The 19,017-nt window shown below is 42.7% G+C and overlaps 1 protein-coding gene across 2 annotated transcripts in view; it reads right to left on the bottom strand.

Moving 5' to 3' along the window:
• EPHA6 (EPH receptor A6) overlaps nucleotides 1–19,017 on the bottom strand; it is a 1,356,729-nt gene that overhangs the window by 436,968 nt on the left and 900,744 nt on the right. For both annotated transcript variants that reach the window (XM_075335125.1, XM_075335126.1), the window contains exon 6: nucleotides 7,590–7,714. In XM_075335125.1, the coding sequence (XP_075191240.1) occupies nucleotides 7,590–7,714 (125 nt within the window). The remainder of the gene's footprint in view (nucleotides 1–7,589; nucleotides 7,715–19,017) is intronic.

Genomic DNA, 19,017 nt, shown 5'->3' with positions numbered 1-19,017 from the left:
CATGTTCGCTACTGCTCCATTCACTCTGGCCTCCTGTTCTTGGGACCAGAGAAGTTATCAGTAGGTATCAGCAAACCCAAACTGTAAAGTTCGGAGTTTGTACTGAACAACAGGTGTTCGGTTCTCAGACCCGAACACAGACTTACCTGTACGTTCGGTTCTTGTTCGGGTTTACCATGTGAATAACACTTGTTGAAAGGCTGCAGAGCAGCCAATTAGCAAGATTTTCCGGCATGGGCACTTCTGGCCCCATCAAAGCCATATCAAGTATTAGAATGGCTATGGTTGGCCGATGCACCACAGTAAAGAAAAAATAATAATAAATAAAAAAGCATGTGAGCTCCCGCCGTATTTTTGATAACGAGTGTTGGTTAAACATACAGCTACAGGCATCAACACCCAGGTGTCAGCCTTACCTTGGCTGGTTATCAAAAACAGAGGGGATAACACACCTTGGGAACTGTGAGAAGCAGTGACATCAGTTAGGTCACCGGAGTTCACAGCCGGCAGCTCCCACGCTGCCCTCTGTGACCTCAGGTGAACTCACTGCTGATTGCAAGAGACGGTGGCTTTGTAGACTGGCAATAGAGCAGTTAGTTCAGCTGAGGTCACAGCTGGATGTTCCCACCCTTTTCATCTGTGACTTCAGTTGACTTAAGTTTAACTTATTGCTGGACTGTCGGATTTGCGGGACACGGTGGCAGAGCAGACTGGCAACCCGAGAGTGAGTTCAACTGAGTTTACAGAGGGTAGCATGGGAACATCCAGCTTTGACCTCAGCTGAACTCACTGCCGGATTGCCAAAGTGCTCTGCCACCATGTCCCGCAATCCAACAATTTGGCAATGAAAAATTTAAATCAACAGTAGTGTGGGAGCCCACAACATTTTATGAAATTATTTATTTTTCATATTACAATACAGCAAACTGGTCTGCAACCAATCACAGACACTGACACAGAAGGTGGGGGGCGTGAATAGCAGTCTGCAACCAATCAAAGACACCGAGATTGTGGGCGGGGGAAGCTGTGAATATTCATGAAGTTTAATGAGTGGGCCTAGAAAAGAATCTGACTGCTGTCATCTTTCAGGACACAAGGTATTTGTAATTGTCCTGCTTATATACCCATGTTGTGTCCTTTTGTAGCCCCCTTAGCCCTTACTACAACCATTTTACAGTCATTTTGGGGACTCGAAATTTGATACTGAAAATTGCTGTAAAAGAGGGTCATTGTCTGGGTCAAGTTGGGGTCAAGAGGAAAACTTGAATATTTACTGGTCCGCTCATCTGTAATTATTAGCAGATAAACAAAGAAAATCTGGTTGATAAGTGATATATATTGTTTTGGAACAATATTTCTAAAACTCCTGGAGAGAGAGATTGTGCTCTTATCCTATACCTGATAACTATATCTATGGAAAAGTAAATTCTCACTTTGCAGCAACATTCCTCTGTTTTGCAGACTGAACTGTGTAGCCATCTGTCTGGCAATGATATTTGGCACCTTACAGCAATAGTTTTTGAGCACTTTATAACTGCATTATTCGAGGACTAATTTATGGGGAGAATAATTAAAAGGTCATTTGCAGAGTTCCGATAAATGCAATATTTAGCCTGGATCCCATGAAATTAGCACAGTAATAATCCTACGGAGCTGAACAGGAAAATAAACAAAATACTGTATTCACTTTGCCCCTCACCTGTTCAGGGCCCAGATCCCCGGCCTGGTTCTCTCCTGGTTTCTTCCCCTCAGCTCCTGTCTTCTTTTTTATTGTGCCTCTTTCACTTTTCTGGGACTCCAGTGCTCACAAAGCCGCAGGTAGCAAAATGATATCATTACTGTACTTGGGGCTTAGTCGTTGCTGGAGGCTCCAAAGAGTAAAGACGGAAAAGAAAAGTGAAGCCGGAGCGATTAAGTGACCTAGCAGAGGAGCGGGCCTAAAAAGAATCAAGCAAAATGATGGCCAGAAGGCTGTCATATTCATTTATTTAAGAAAAATTTGGTAAATATGATTTTTGGATGAAATTCAGAGTGAATTTGATTTGCTGTGAATCGTTTCGCTCAACTCTAGTAGCTATATTAAAGTGACACTTATAAGGTTCTATGCAGAAACAGTTAAACACTAGGGTAGGAATTAGGATTTAGGACGACGCTAACCGGTGGATGTAATAGAGCAACTGATTGGTGCTAAAGGTTATCCTAAGCCCCGCATACATAATAGATGGCTTATTGACTGACAGCTATCTCTCCCGACTCATGTACAGGAACAATTGGTAGGGCTGAGTGGTCCCCTGTTCTCTATCAGCGAGACACTGCCAGCTATTTGTGCTATCGCCCCCGATGTTGGATTTTGGCTCAGTGCCCATGATCAACAGTCAAACTTGTGTAGTGCACATGACCAGAAATCTGGGGACATTCAGAACATGCGCAGTGAGCCAAAATCCAGTGGTGGCAGCAGAGGTGAGAGCGACCATGTCTCTGATGCTGCGCATTCATTAGCATGTTAGCACGCCCACAGGATATAATAAAAGATCTTTACAAATACTTTTTCTACAAATCTCTTTATCTATGCTACTAGATGCAGGGACGGTTAGGAAGGGATTAGGAATATGCACCGTGAACTGCTCCTGGTTCTTGGTGCATGTTGGACCTGACAGATTCCCTTTAAAGAGGTTATCCACACTTGTTTTTAATTTGTGTCTAATAACTAAAAGGCAGGTAGCTGGTAAGAGGCAACAACCTGCCTGTTGTACCCGGCACCGGCACAGAGCTGACCTGCCGGTGATTCAGCTGCCCCACATCAACAGGGCAGATCTTCTTCTTCTGGGCTGCTCTGTTGATGGGGCATGACTTTTGACATCTTGCTGATTGACCGCCGGCTTCCCACAGGTGGAAAGCAGGGAGCTGTCAAGAAGGAAGATGTCAGAAGTCACACCAAAAAAAGAAGTCTCCAGTCTCTGTTGACGTGAGTCGCTGGCAGGATTCGTCTATGAATTGAGAAGTATAGAGTAATCACTGTTTTAATTATTTTTTTTCCCCAATAAATCAATAGTACATGTGAAAATAAGAAACTTTGTAACCTATCTTATTAGAAAAATCTGCTTCTTTCTCGGCCAGGACTGACCTTTCATTCTCAAAATTAGCATTTCACGGGTAACCTCTGCCTTCAGCGAATATAGACTTTCTCATTACTGAGATAGGAAATGATGGTGCTCGTAAAGTTCTATGGAGAACTGTGAATATCTTTCAGAACTGGTCAGCCAGTCCCCATAGCGGGTTCGGGTGACTTTATACTAATGCATGTGGGGGCATTTAGGAGAATTTTTTTATTTTTTTTTACCTTTTTCTAATTTCTGCATTTACAATTTATACTCAACTTAACAGAAATATGTTTTAAGCTTTATTATATTACCAAGTGTAAACGGAAGAAAAACTAAAAGAGGGGAAAACAAACAGCTTTTTTCTTTTCTTCAAACAAGATGTCTTTAGAGTAAATGAAATCGGTGTGAACATTGTGCGACCCATAAATATATTAAACACCTAATAATAAGAAGAAAACACCTTCAGGGCACCGGCGGTTTCTTCAGGTTCTCTACTTATCTTATTAGTTTTACATATAGATGTGTTTACTATTGACAGTAGGCGAAGAGCGTGAAGCTGCCATTATATTAGAATAATCTCGCTGCCGGTAACTTCTTTAGTGTAAAGGGAGGTCACTGCTCTCAATCTACTTTATATTACAGAACACACAGACACACCAAGAAATTGAATGACGGGTCATGGAAATCCTAAACACAAAGCTACATTTATCTAATACATGGGTCTTATTGTTCCGCAGAAGGAACATAAAATTGTGCCCACAAGGGTCAGAGAAGGAGGAGAAATCATGGGTAAAGAAATAAGACATTTCTAGATCCTATATTACGCTGCATTATATTATATAATATCTGTGGTACATACACTTAACATTTTGTATACAATGCACACATAAACTGTATCTCTATCATTTATATACATTTTGATAATTTTTGTTACAATTTATTCTTATAGGGATCACAACTCTGAGCGCCAACTCCTCTAAGGATAAATTCTGCTATAACCAACACAAAACTTTGTAGAACAAGATGTGGAGTCAATTCTCGCCATCAAAGTCATGGAAATCTAGTCAATAAGTCAAGTGGATATTGAAGGGGTTGTTCACTACTCGGACAATCCCTTTTCAAGCATGTAATTTCCCCATATCAGATAAGTCTTGGTAGGTTTGCAGTTGTGCCATACTTCTTCAAAGTGCAGATTGTAACGTTTAATTTGAATGTTTGAACAAAAATATCTGATAGAAATTGTAGGAATTGTACACATTTCTTTACAAACACTCCACATTTTAGGAGGTCAAAAGTAATTGGACAAATAAACCAAACCCAAACAAAATATTTTTATTTTCAATATTTTGTTGCGAATCCTTTGGAGGCAATCACTGCCTTAAGTCTGGAACCCATGGACATCACCAAACGCTGGGTTTCCTTCTTCTTAATGCTTTGCCAGGCCTTTACAGCCGCAGCCTTCAGGTCTTGCTTGTTTGTGGGTCTTTCCGTCTTAAGTCTGGATTTGAGCAAGTGAAATGCATGCTCAATTGGGTTAAGATCTGGTGATTGACTTGGCCATTGCAGAATGTTCCACTTTTTTGCACTCATGAACTCCTGGGTAGCTTTGGCTGTATGCTTGGGGTCATTGTCCATCTGTACTATGAAGCGCCGTCCGATCAACTTTGCGGCATTTGGCTGAATGTGGGCTGAAAGTATATCCCGGTACACTTCAGAATTCATCCGGCTACTCTTGTCTGCTGTTATGTCATCAATAAACACAAGTGACCCAGTGCCATTGAAAGCCATGCATGCCCATGCCATCACGTTGCCTCCACCATGTTTTACAGAGGATGTGGTGTGCCTTGGATCATGTGCCGTTCCCTTTCTTTTCCAAACTTTCTTCTTCCCATCATTCTGGTACAGGTTGATCTTTGTCTCATCTGTCCATAGAATACTTTTCCAGAACTGAGCTGGCTTCATGAGGTGTTTTTCAGCAAATTTAACTCAGGCCTGTCTATTTTTGGAATTGATGAATGGTTTGCATCTAGATGTGAACCCTTTGTATTTACTTTCATGGAGTCTTCTCTTTACTGTTGACTTAGAGACAGATACACCTACTTCACTGAGAGTGTTCTGGACTTCAGTTGATGTTGTGAACGGGTTCTTCTTCACCAAAGAAAGTATGCGGTGATCATCCACCACTGTTGTCATCCGTGGACGCCCAGGCCTTTTTGAGTTCCCAAGCTCACCAGTCAATTCCTTTTTTCTCAGAATGTACCCGACTGTTGATTTTGCTACTCCAAGCATGTCTGCTATCTCTCTGATGGATTTTTTCTTTTTTTCAGCCTCAGGATGTTCTGCTTCACCTCAATTGAGAGTTCCTTAGACCGCATGTTGTCTGGTCACAGCAACAGCTTCCAAATGCAAAACCACACACCTGTAATCAAACCCAGACCTTTTAACTACTTCATTGATTACAGGTTAACGAGGAAGACGCCTTCAGAGTTAATTGCAGCCCTTAGAGTCCCTTGTCCAATTACTTTTGGTCCCTTGAAAAAGAGGCGGCTATGCATTACAGAGCTATGATTCCTAAACCTTTTCTCCGATTTGGATGTGAAAACTCTCATATTGCAGCTGGGAGTGTGCACTTTCAGCCCATATTATATATATAATTGTATTTCTGAACATGTTTTTGTAAAATAACAAAACTTGTGTCACTGTCCAAATATTTCTGGACCTAACTGTATATATATATATATATATATATATATATATATATATATATATATAGATATATATACACACCATATGGATACACATACATACATATATATATATATATATATATATATATATATATATATATATATATATATATATATAAATAAATATATATGTATACACACACACACTCTTATTATTATCAAGCAGAATAATAGATCATAGCACCAGAGTTTGGGGACATATATCGCAGAGAGTCAGTGATACATTCACGTTTCAATTGCAAATCCATGTGTTTACAGGCTATGGCAGTCACCAATCTTCTATGTACAGTTATTCAGCTGTATAAATCAGTTATAGCCACGCAGGTCGAGAGGCGCAGTAAAAGTGGAGGTCTTTATATGCTTTGGTGAATGCAGTACATATTTAAGGTTTCAATCATAGGTGCAGAACTTTTGCTGGATCAGTCACTGTCACTCCAGTTCAGGCACAATTCTTTCTTTAACTTAGTCACGCCCTTGGCATTGTAATTGATTACACCACAGGTCCTTCCCCAGCACTTCTCTGCTGAGCTCCACCCATTATGGTCACATGATCATTACATCACCACAGGTCCGGCACAACCACTTCTCTTCTGCTGATTACCATAGTTCCTTCACAATCATTTCTCTGCTAAGGTCCACCCACTATTGTCACATAATCATGACATCAGCACATGTCCTTCACCACCATTTCTCCAATGTTGAGCTCTGGAGCTCGGCATTGGACAAGTGGTGGTGAAGGACCTGTGCTGATGTCACAATCATGTGACTGTAATGGTGGAGCTCAGCAGGGGAAATGCTGGTGAAGGACCTGTGGTAATCAACAGAAGAGAAGTGGTTCTGCAGGACCTGTGGTGATGTAATGATCATGTGAACATAAAGAGCGGAGCTCAGCAGAGAAGTGCTGGTGAAGGACCTGTGGTGTAATCAATTACAATGCCAGGGGCGTGAATAAGTTAAAAAAAAATCATGCATTCAAGTGACCATGACTGTTCCCAGCAAAAGCTCCACCCCTATGACTGAAATCTAAGGTATGTACTATATTCACCAAAGCATTTTTTTTTCAAGATAAATACATGGATTTTTTTTTATTTTTCAATCATGTTAGTGATGCACATTGCATCATGTAAAACACATTTGAGGCGGTTTAATATAAAAAAGACAAGACATGTTCCCTTAAAGTTAAATACAGCAGCAGGGTACCTTGGTGCTAGAGGTGCAGAGGTGGCCAGCGCTGAACCACTTCCCCTATTTTTTGAGACACTGCTATAGAGCCAATGAGAAAGGTCACCTTGCCGCGGTTGATGGGCTCATCTGAATTGGCCAATTTATGCACTAAGAACCTTAATTTTTCTAAAGTATATTCCATATATCGTTTATGCCTTTTCAATTTCATAGATTCGTTACTTGGAGCGCACCGCTCCTATAGACTTCAGAACTAATAAATACATTCCAGTGGCCATTAGCTCCCCCTAGAGGTGGCTATGTGTAGCCAGGAGTTTGTGATTCATCAAGTCATAAAATTGATTGAGTTCTAAAAGATTGCTGTTACTAGTAAGAAATTACTAAAAACCTATCACTATGAGGACATACTCTACATGAGTAAATGTATGTGCGAGCATCATGTTCATTTTAATACCTTACAAAATGCTAACCCTATATAAAAATGACACAGAAAGGAAGACAGAAAGAAATCACTACTTGCATCTTAAGCGTTTTTCCAGGAATGCTGAGCAAGACCTACTTTCTCATAGTACTTGATCTCGTAGTCCAGAATGACCCCATTAGGATAGTCGGGTTCTTGCCATGAAAGTGCAATGCTGTTTTGAGAGGCCCAGTCTTTCCTCACCATACCAATTAGTGAAGGAGCTGAAATGGGAAAAAAATAACAGTATAAGCACTGAAAGAATACAGTCCAGGCATTTTAAAATAGGGCACAAGAAGACTTCTGTTATAATATTTTCCGGTTTAGGTTCCGTGAATAACGAGAATAACAAGCTATTTCTACTTTACATATGGAATCATTATTACACCCTTGACTGCAAAGTTTCAAGGGAATCTGTCACCAGGTTTTTGCCACCTAATCTGAGGACATCATAATGTAGAGGCGGAGATCCTGATTCCAGGAATGTGTCACTTACTGGACTGCTTGCTGTAGTTTTGACAAAATTACTGTTTTATTACCAGGAGGTTAGCACTAGAGGACTAGTTGAAATGTTGTCCATATTCACGAACTCTGTATAACCCCTTTCTCACCACTGATTTTTAGCTTTCTGCCTATGCACAGTGTACCCAGAAAGTCACCATTCAGTGGTGTGGCTTGAGTTGCACAGAGCTCAGCATTCAGAGCACTGCTAGATCTGCAATAGAGAAAGCAGGGATTGTATCAAAACTGCAGCAAGCAGCCCAGTAAGTGACACATTGCTTTAATCAGGATCTCTGTCCCTACATCATTCTGATCTCAAAAACTTGATGACAGATTCCCCCTATTGTAGATTGTGTACACATTTTCCTTTCCTTTTCAATGTTTCTTCCTAGCTGCTATATCATTTTTGGTGCAGGTAATTGGTTAATGAGATGACAGTGATGCAGCAGAGTTAAATTGATTGGTGTTTTTATTATGATTAATCCCTTGGTCTTACTTGCCAATGCTCAGAGTAAGGAATCCATGAAATCTGTTTGCTGCACCCCCTTATTACTGGCTATGTCACTGTGACGCCCTGGACCCCAGGGGTCACAGGTAACAACACCTACCATATTACACACATATCCCCATCCCTTGTGAGGACACAACAGTCACCCGAAAAGGAGACCTGATGCCTCCCTCAGGGCAAGTAGGGCACCAGGTGGGCGGAGTCAGGCAGAAAGACACGCCCACCGAAGAGACTACTGTCCTAGGGCAGGAAATACAAACAGTTTTTAGTCAGAGAGTGACAGTGACAGGAGGTGTGGAGGAGCAGAGCTGTCAGGGACCCGGGTAGGAGCCTGGGATCCCCGTAACATCAGGCAGGCAGACGGTGGTGACCGCCTGCAGGAGTACCGGTATAGCAACCGGCGGAACCGTAGGGACCGGGCCAGGGTTGGAACCCGCCGGCCCTGAACCGGGGAGTCAACCGTTTACCGGAGCACCAGAAACCGGGTACTCAGACCCCGTCCTAGCTTAGAAGCCACTGAGTATAGGCAAATTAACTGCAGTCTGGACCTCACAGGTTCATCCTCACCCAAAGTCCCGAAAGAAGGCAAAAGCCCACCGATACCGGGTGAGAGCCACCGCCAAGGACCAAACATCCGACGGGCCAGCGCGAGGGCTCCTCCGGCAGCTAAACGCCGGGGAGCGGGCTACCACTGCCCAGGCAGGGGAGCCGAAAACCACAACAAGAGGTGCAAGGGAAAGGGGCCACCATCAGCCTCACAAGGGACACAAGCAGCCGGCTGCGGGACCCGACCATACTCGAACTTTGGTTTACCAGTGACTCTGAGTGTGAATTAATAGTGAGTAAACCAGTGCCCTCCGGGCACGACATCGCACCGCAGCACGGCGCCCTGCACCCCGACAACATCATCGTCCATCAAGCCGGGCCCCGGGACACACCGCCCCTACCCACGGAGGGGCTGACATCCAGGCTGCGCCTTCAACACCGATCCTGGGAGCCCCCTTCACTCCAGCCGCAGCGGTGGTGCATCCCTTCACCACGACCCGTGGGTGGCGTCACGACCCGTACGACGACAACGCGGCCCCCGGCTGCAAACCTTGTCCCACAACCACCACCCCACTGCCTCCCCTTAACAGAGCGACGTGGCCCCCGGACTTCGAGCGGCTCGGCCCGAGCAGCGGAGAGCGGCCGAGCCCCTCTCAGGGCGGTACATCACTCCAACCCATCACGTCTCATTACCCACCCCCTAAATGTACATATGATTGCTGGGATTCCCTTAGATGAGAGTATATCCACTCATTGTTTTCTGGGATGGAATGGTGGCTGCCAGGATTTTTGTCAATTTTTCCTGGAGTCGGGAAGGTCTGCACATTGGCTGGGGGTCTCCTTGACATTTTGTGTGATTTTGTAATTATGTTGCTAATGAGGGTGGTCTACTGCATGGGGAATATCACTATTTCTGGCCATTATACAACTTGTATCTTGCATTCTTTACACATTTTCCCATTTTCAGGCTCTATTTCTAATGCTCAATTGTTTCTGAGCTAGTGGGTGGAGCGTAGCTGGCATGATGTCTCTCATACACAGCACACAGACATACAGTTAGGTCCAGAAATATTTGGACAATGACACAATTTTCGCGAGTTGGGCTCTGCATGCCACCACATTGGATTTGAAATGAAATCTCTACAACAGAATTCAAGTGCAGATTGTAACGTTTAATTTGAAGGTTTGAACAAAAATATCTGATAGAAATTGTAGGAATTGTACACATTTCTTTACAAACACTCCACATTTTAGGAGGTCAAAAGTAATTGGACAAATAAACCAAACCCAAACAAAATATTTTTATTTTCAATATTTTGTTGCGAATCCTTTGGAGGCAATCACTGCCTTAAGTCTGGAACCCATGGACATCACCAAACGCTGGGTTTCCTCCTTCTTAATGCTTTGCCAGGCCTTTACAGTCGCAGCCTTCAGGTGTTGCTTGTTTGTGGGTCTTTCCGTCTTAAGTCTGGATTTGAGCAAGTGAAATGCATGCTCAATTGGGTTAAGATCTGGTGATTGACTTGGCCATTGCAGAATGTTCCACTTTTTTGCACTCATGAACTCCTGGGTAGCTTTGGCTGTATGCTTGGGGTCATTGTCCATCTGTACTATGAAGCGCCGTCCGATCAACTTTGCGGCATTTGGCTGAATCTGGGCTGAAAGTATATCCCGGTACACTTCAGAATTCATCCGGCTACTCTTGTCTGCTGTTATGTCATCAATAAACACAAGTGACCCAGTGCCATTGAAAGCCATGCATGCCCATGCCATCACGTTGCCTCCACCATGTTTTACAGAGGATGTGGTGTGCCTTGGATCATGTGCCGTTCCCTTTCTTCTCCAAACTTTTTTCTTCCCATCATTCTGGTACAGGTTGATCTTTGTCTCATCTGTCCATAGAATACTTTTCCAGAACTGAGCTGGCTTCATGAGGTGTTTTTCAGCAAATTTAACTCTGGCCTGTCTATTTTTGGAATTGATGAATGGTTTGCATCTAGATGTGAACCCTTTGTATTTACTTTCATGGAGTCTTCTCTTTACTGTTGACTTAGAGACAGATACACCTACTTCACTGAGAGTGTTCTGGACTTCAGTTGATGTTGTGAACGGGTTCTTCTTCACCAAAGAAAGTATGCGGCGATCATCAACCACTGTTGTCATCCGTGGACGCCCAGGCCTTTTTGAGTTCCCAAGCTCACCAGTCAATTCCTTTTTTCTCAGAATGTACCCGACTGTTGATTTTGCTACTCCAAGCATGTCTGCTATCTCTCTAATGGATTTTTTCTTTTTTTTCAGCCTCAGGATGTTCTGCTTCACCTCAATTGAGAGTTCCTTAGACCGCATGTTGTCTGGTCACAGCAACAGCTTCCAAATGCAAAACCACACACCTGTAATCAACCCCAGACCTTTTAACTACTTCATTGATTACAGGTTAACGAGGGAGACGCCTTCAGAGTTAATTGCAGCCCTTAGAGTCCCTTGTCCAATTACTTTTGGTCCCTTGAAAAAGAGGAGGCTATGCATTACAGAGCTATGATTCCTAAACCCTTTCTCCGATTTGGATGTGAAAACTCTCATATTGCAGCTGGGAGTGTGCCCTTTCAGCCCATATTATATATATAATTGTATTTCTGAATATGTTTTTGTAAACAGCTAAAATAACAAAACTTGTGTCACTGTCCAAATATTTCTGGACCTAACTGTATGAGGGATTCCTGCTCTCCTGTCTCATTGTAGCACACAGAAAGAACCAGCAGCAAAACGGTGGAAATTAAAATGCAGCACTGAGCAGTGTAACTGTGAATGCAGCTCTGGAGTCTTTCAATACAAGCTGCAATCTGACACCTCAGTGAGTCTTATGTCAACCAAGATAGATTTAACTTGTATTTCAGAGTGAATGAAGTGTTCAGGGGGAGGAGAAGTGGCTCATAAGCAGAAACAGAAGCAGATTTCTCCCCTAAGACACATCATAAAGATTCTTCTTTTCACTTTAACAACTGATTTAAGTTTGTTGAAACAACAGTGACATTTTAGACTGTAGGTCATTAGAGGACAGATAGGGCCACATGGAACAGAAAAGGTAAACTACAGAGATTTTTTAAGTATACAATTTATAAAAATAGGAAAACAAAATGTTTAAGACTCCTCAATGTCTGCCTTTAAATACTATTTTATTAAGTTACAATAGAGAAAAAACTTTCTTCATATACATTTATATCACCTGAAGCTTAGTTTTTCTGGTACAGAGCTCCAAATTCCCTGAATATGTAGTTTTAATAGATGGAAACTAGAGAAAGAGACACGCGCAGGATAATAAAGTCAACATAAACAGGTTAGGGGGTACAACAACCCATAAATAAGGATAGTTTTAACATATAAGATTTTGTTTGTCTGTAGCTACCACTAGGGGGAGCTTAGGAGCTCACTGCATACATTTATAAACTGAATTCAGTAACACCACAGTGTGCAGTAAGCGGCCGTGCTCTGACTAATGGTGACTGTTGATCTCCAGCAGGTTATTGTTTAAAACTACATTTATGCAGTACATTTGGCACCCAGTATCAGAAAAATATATTAAAGAGAACCTGTCCCCAGGTTCTCCCAATATAACCTAAATCCACCACCATTATCTGCTGTATTACTGTAGTCCATCGATCCATATCTAACTCCTGAATTCCTCCTGTATATGCTAAAAAAGATCATATATTTTTGACCCGTTTCACACGTCAGTGAAAAACACAGACGTTCTTCACTGACGTGTAAAACACGCAATGTCCCTCCGTGTTCTGTGATTCACGGCACACGTGGGTTGTCCATGTGCAAACCGTGATACGTGAACCATTATCCGTGATTGCACTTGGACGTATGCTACTTCAGGGTTGACTCTGGCTGCATTTATGAATATTCATGAGCCGGCCAGGAAGCTGCAGAGAGCGGAGGCTGCACAGAGCGTCGCTGGAGAAGAGTATAAAATGATTTTTATTTTTAATGTACGTTTTTTTTCTGGTACGTAATTCACGGATAACACCATAGTGTGGTCCGTGGGACATCAGTGATGCCAGAAAAAAATGGACATGTCTCCGTGCAGCAATCACAGACACGCGTGTATGCCGCACAGAGACACGGTCAGTGAAAAATCACTGAAGTGTGAGCAGACCCATTGATTATAATGGGTCTGCGTATGTCAGTGATTCTGGCACATATTAAAAAAAACACAAACGTACCAGAATCACTGACGTCTGAAACAGGCCTAAGGCATATGGCACAGACCAGTCCGTTGGGCGTCTTCATTTTGCTTGGCACCTCCTTCATCCCTGCAGCTGTCATCCTCATGGCCTCATGGTATAATTGATGTGTATGACGCATCAAGAAATCATCAGGAATCCTGTGTCTATGCAGTTATAGTGTCAGCCAGCGCGGACACTCTTTGCTGTGCCCCTACCAAGGACAGAGAAAAGATCTATAGTGCATCAGCGCCTACTAACCCAAAAGTGAGATTGATGCCGACGAATGTGCCGTTCAAGACTTTTATCAGCCCTTCGCAGGATGGAGCAAAGTTCGCCTGCGCAGGCCTTCACTTCAACGGCTCGGGTACAAGATTAGCGGCAATTGTGGATAACGTAGGGTGCATCATCCATATCAATCAAGTCAGGAGGATGGCACCTGCAGGGTCTGAGGAGGTGCTGAGAAAAGAAAATCAGCCTGGAAGTATATAAGGTATTATTTGGCATATGCAGGGGAGTCAGGACTTAGATATAGCAAAATAGACTGCAGTAGTAGAGCAGTTAAAGAGGACCAACCAGCTGGATTTTCCTATATAAACTAAAGCCAGTACTATACTGGCGCTATCATACTGATTCTAAACATATCTTTAGTTGTGAGATAGGATGTGTACTTTCTGAAATACAGGCAAGTACATTTTGTGAAATGCACTGATATTTGATTGATAAGTGCAACAGAATATCTATTAGGTGGGTTGGGGTTTGCTAGCTATTCCCGCACCTGTCTTTCCTCCCCCTATGTTATTACAGGGGGAGGAAGGAGGGAGGAAGTATGGGGAGAAGGACAGGCCGGCAGACAGGGGCGGGAATAACTAGCAAAACCTGACCCACCTATTAGATATTCCGTTGCACCTATCAATCAAATAACAGTGCATCTCACAAACGTTGCTTGCCTGTATTTAAGAACGTATATATCTGATCTCACAACTAAAGGTATGTATAGAATCAGCATCATAGCACCAGTATAGCACTGGCTTTAGTTTATATAGGAAAATCCTGGTGGTTGGTGCACTTTAACCGTGGTGGTTTTAGTTTGTATTGGGAAAATCTGGTGACAAGTTCGCTGTAAGAAATATCAGGTTATATGTCACGCTCCCCGGGTCCCCTGTCACGCTCCCCGGCTCCTCTGCCACGCTCCCCGGCTCCCCTGACTCGCTCCCCGGCTCCTCTGCCAGGCGTCCCCTGCTCCACAGCCTCCATGCCCCATCACCTGCGGTCCCCAGGCAGCCCGGTCCCCGCTCCCGGCGCCCGTCGGCGGTTCTGCTCCAGCCCGGCTCTCCTGCCTCCTGTTCACCGTTCCCTGCTCTGGCTTCTGGCACTCGGGCCTCGCGCATGCGCATTAGGGCGCGCGCGCGGTCATTGACCCTCTCTTAAAGGGCCAGTGTCCTCTAACAGGATATTGAAGAATCAGGTACAGGGTATATAGGGGGATCCTTTCCAAGTGGGCGGGGCCTGTTCTTCGTGTTTTGCTAAGCTAGGAGTCAGGTCTCCTTGTGTCTTCTGGTATACTTACCTATCTCTCTCCTAGAGCCGCTCCTGCCTCGCCAACCGGTCCTGACGATACCCGAACCCCGAACGGTGACTGTCTGCCATCCCGTCAGTCCTTACCATCTCCGATCCCTATGGTGACCCGTCTTCTCACTCCGTCGGTTCCGGACTCTGCCTGACGCCATCTCGGCCTCCGAACCTGAGCTCCGTCACCCGGACTACCTTCAGTGACTCCGTGGTCCCAGGGACTTCTGCACTCCACTCCTCTGAACGGACTGTCCTGCTACCTGTAGTGCTCCGGCTACCGGGCACCTTGCCTTCGGTGAGGTGTTCAGCCCAGTGGATCCACCTCCTGGGTCTGCCCGTCCACCTGGCCCTAACATTATATATTTTTTATGTACTTTACCAATATTTTTGTTTAAGGTGGATTAATAAATGTAATCACACAAATAATTTTCCTAATATAACACATTTTTCAAGAATAATTAGAGTGACCCATATATTTTGTACCACATTCTAGAAAGCATTTGCAAACACTCAGAAATCCAGTAATGTGTGATATCACAGTGTTTATTATAGCGGTATATACACAGGAATCATTAGGAAATCATGTAATTATGTTATTTGTTGTATTCGCATTAGGAAATAAATTAGAACCCGGATTGGTTTTTGACCAGGGCAATGCGGTTTGCATAATGTTTGCTTTTTCTCACCCTCTAAAAATACATTTCTCAAAATGAAGTGCCCATAAATATGTTGTGAGTGTACGTACAAACCTGGAATCAGAAAATTAGATTGAAAGCTTTGCTGGGGACAAGGCTGTCATATTCCTGGTTCTCAGTTACGGTAATGTTTACAGATAAGTATAGCTTACGCTACTGTGAGCGGGAAATGCTGAGCTGGAGCTATGCAGTATTGATGAAATGGAAAATGCTAGCACATCTGCTTTACTTGCTGGTATCAATAATTGGTAGAGGCTAAAGTTCAACTTTTTCCTCTGAGCCCTTCACCGGGTAGCTAAACTAAAATAGATGAGACCAATGTATGGTGGATATTGACAATATTCTTTTAAGCAATGTCCTATATGATACGGAGTTTTTACTGCTCTGTGTAACATTTTATACACTGTACCTACAGTATATTCAAAAAGTTTTGTCATAATGGGGCCGAGCTGCAACTTACAAAAACAAGAACAAAGAGGAGGCTCATTCTTAGGAAAATACGGTGGCATGTAAAAGTTTTGGCACCCCTTGGTAAAATTACTGTTATTGTGAACAGTTAGGCAAGTTAAGGATTAAATAATCTCTAAAAAGCATAAAGTTAAAGATGATAATAATAATAATAATAATTTTATTCATTTATATAGCGCTATTAATTCCACAGCGCTTTACATACACTTGCCACACTGTCCCCATTGGGGCTCACAATCTAGAGTCCCTATCTGTATGTCTTTGGAGTGTGGGAGGAAGCTGGAGTACCCGGAAGAAACCCACGGAGAACAAATGACACATTTTCTTTGTATTTTGGGCAAAAACCCCCCACCAAAATATCTAATTTTTTACATTTTAAAATTAACAAAAAAAGATAATGTGCCAATGCAAAAGTTTCCACACCATGCATGGTTAGTACCTAGTAGCAGCCCTTTTGGCAAGTATCACAGCTTGTAATTGCTTTTTGTAGAAGCCAAGAGTCTTTCAATTCTTGTTTGAGGGATTTCCATCCATTCTTCCTTGGAAAAGTCTTCCATTTCTGTGAGATTCCTGGCTCGTCTTTCATGCTCTGCTACTCTGCTATTTTGAGTTCTAGCCACAGATTTTCAATGATGTTCAGATCAGGGGACTGTGAGGGCCATTGTAAAACCTTCAGCTTGTGCCTTTTGAGGTTGTCTATTGTGGACGCATGTTTAGGATCATTATCCATTTGTAGAAGCCATCCTTTTTTCAAGTTCAGCTTTTTTATAGATGGTATTATATTTGCAACAAAAATTTGTTGAAATTTCATTGAATCCATTCTTCCCTCTACATGTGAAATGTTCCCTGTACCATTGGCTGCAACACAACCCCAAAGCACAATTAATCCGCCCCCATGATTAATGCTTGGCAATATGGTCTTTTCCTGAAATTCTGTGTCATTTTTCATCACACATGCCTTTGATCATTGTGGCCAAAGAGTTCTATTTTAACCTCATCGATCCACAGGACTTGTTTCCAAAATGCATCACATTTGTTTAGATGTTCTTCTGCATACATCTGACACTAAACGTTATGGTGAGGACATAGGAGAGGTTTCCTTCTGATGACTCTTCCATGAAGGCCATATTTGTCCAGGTGTCTCTGAACAGTATAACAATGTATCACAACTCCAGAGTCTGGTAAATCTTCCTGAAGGTCTTTTGCAGTCAGGCAGGGGGCACTGATTTGCCTCTATAGCAATCCTACAAGCAGCTCTTACAGAAATTTTGTTTGGTCTTCCAGACTTTATCTTGACCTCCACAGTTCCTGGTAACTGCCATTTCTTAATTATATTTCGAACTGAGGAAAAGGCAACTTAAAAACTCTTTGCTCTCTTCTAATAGCGTTCTCCAGCTTGTTGGCCTCCATCATTTTCATTTTCAGAGTGCTAGGCAGCTGCTTAGAAGAACCAATGGCTGCTGTTTTTTGGCACAAGGTTAGAGGAGGTGGGTTTTTATGAAGTTGTGAAATTTGCATCACCTGGCCTTTCCTAATGATGGTAGTGAACAAGCTATAACCCTAACAGGCTAAATAAGGTCTGAAACCTTGGATAAAGTTATCTGAGAACACAAATTTCCAAGGGTGCCCAAACTTTTGCATCAGCACATTTTCCTTTTTGTAATTTTTAAAATGTAAAAGATGAAAATATATATACTTTTTTTTGCCTAAAATACAAAGGAAATATGTCATTTTTACCTTTATGTTTTTTAGAGATCATGTCATCTTCAACTTACTTAACTGTTCCCGATAACAGTAATTTTGACCAGGGGTGCCAAAACTTTTACATGCCAATGTACAACTGTTTTATTGGTTAATTTTCAGACTTTTCACATCCAGCAATAAGCAGCATACATGGTCTGGTGATGAGATGCGTAATACAGGATGCATCTTTTTAAGAGATATACAATAACTTATAAAAAGCCAGAGGTAATGAACATGAAAATGATCCCTGTAAGGCCACATCAGCAGAACACCAGTGTTAGCATGTCATGAGGATTTTCCACATCAAACTAATGGCACTTAGGTACAGGGGCTTCATGCTCCTTAAATCTATACCACGATTGTAGTAATCCATTGAGATGCTTCTGAGAAATAAATAATTGAAATGAAGGAACTGCAAGTGCTTTGGGGCCAGAATGCACTTGCAGCTGTCCTGTCCTCCATTTTCACTCTCTGCCTTCTAACTGCCTCCTGTGCCTGACTGACAGATCACTGAAACAAGAGTGACGTATCAGTCAGACACAGGTGGCTAGTATTGAAGGAAGACAGGAAAGCTGTAAGTGTTATGCCCCGCCCTGGAGCACTTGTGGCTCATTTAGATATGATTTCAACACTGGATTTTTCTGAAACCACAAAACTTTTTTCTACATTCAAAATATGGATTTAATCAACATTAAAGCCCCTGTACATTCAGGTCATTAGTTTTAGATGTTAAATTCTCATGGCAGATTCTCTTTAAATTAGGAGGATAAACAGAAGCATGGGACAGCATTATTGGTGACTTGATTTGATCACAGATGACCATTTGAAAAGGTTACAACATATCTTGTCTGATGAAGCGCCTTTCCATCTAACTAGATGTAGTAATTCTGGAACACTCTACAAAGAACAATCTGATTAATTCCCAACATTCACACCTTTAAGCGGGCCCTAAAACCACATTTCTTTAGACTAGCCTATCACCTCACCGCCCTGATCTAATCTAGTCCCATTCTGCCCTTCATAAAATTTACTTCCAATTTTTGTCCCCTGTACCTTCTGGTGCCTTCCTCTCCATGTACTTTTTTACACTCTGTACTTGTATAAATTATGGCTGGTGACCGGTCCACGCAGCTGGTTTTGAATACCCTATTAAATCGATGGCTGGACCATATATGACAAGCTTTTCTCCCCCCCATTCACCTTTTGTGCCTCCCGTATCTCCTCATAGACTGTAGCTTACGAGCAGGGCCCTCACTCCTCCTGGTATC

Source organism: Anomaloglossus baeobatrachus, chromosome 2 (assembly GCF_048569485.1).
Source record: "Anomaloglossus baeobatrachus isolate aAnoBae1 chromosome 2, aAnoBae1.hap1, whole genome shotgun sequence".
Lineage (NCBI taxonomy): Eukaryota > Metazoa > Chordata > Amphibia > Anura > Aromobatidae > Anomaloglossus > Anomaloglossus baeobatrachus.
The sequence above is the reverse complement of the archived record's forward strand: the minus strand, read 5'-3'. Positions and strand labels throughout refer to the sequence as shown.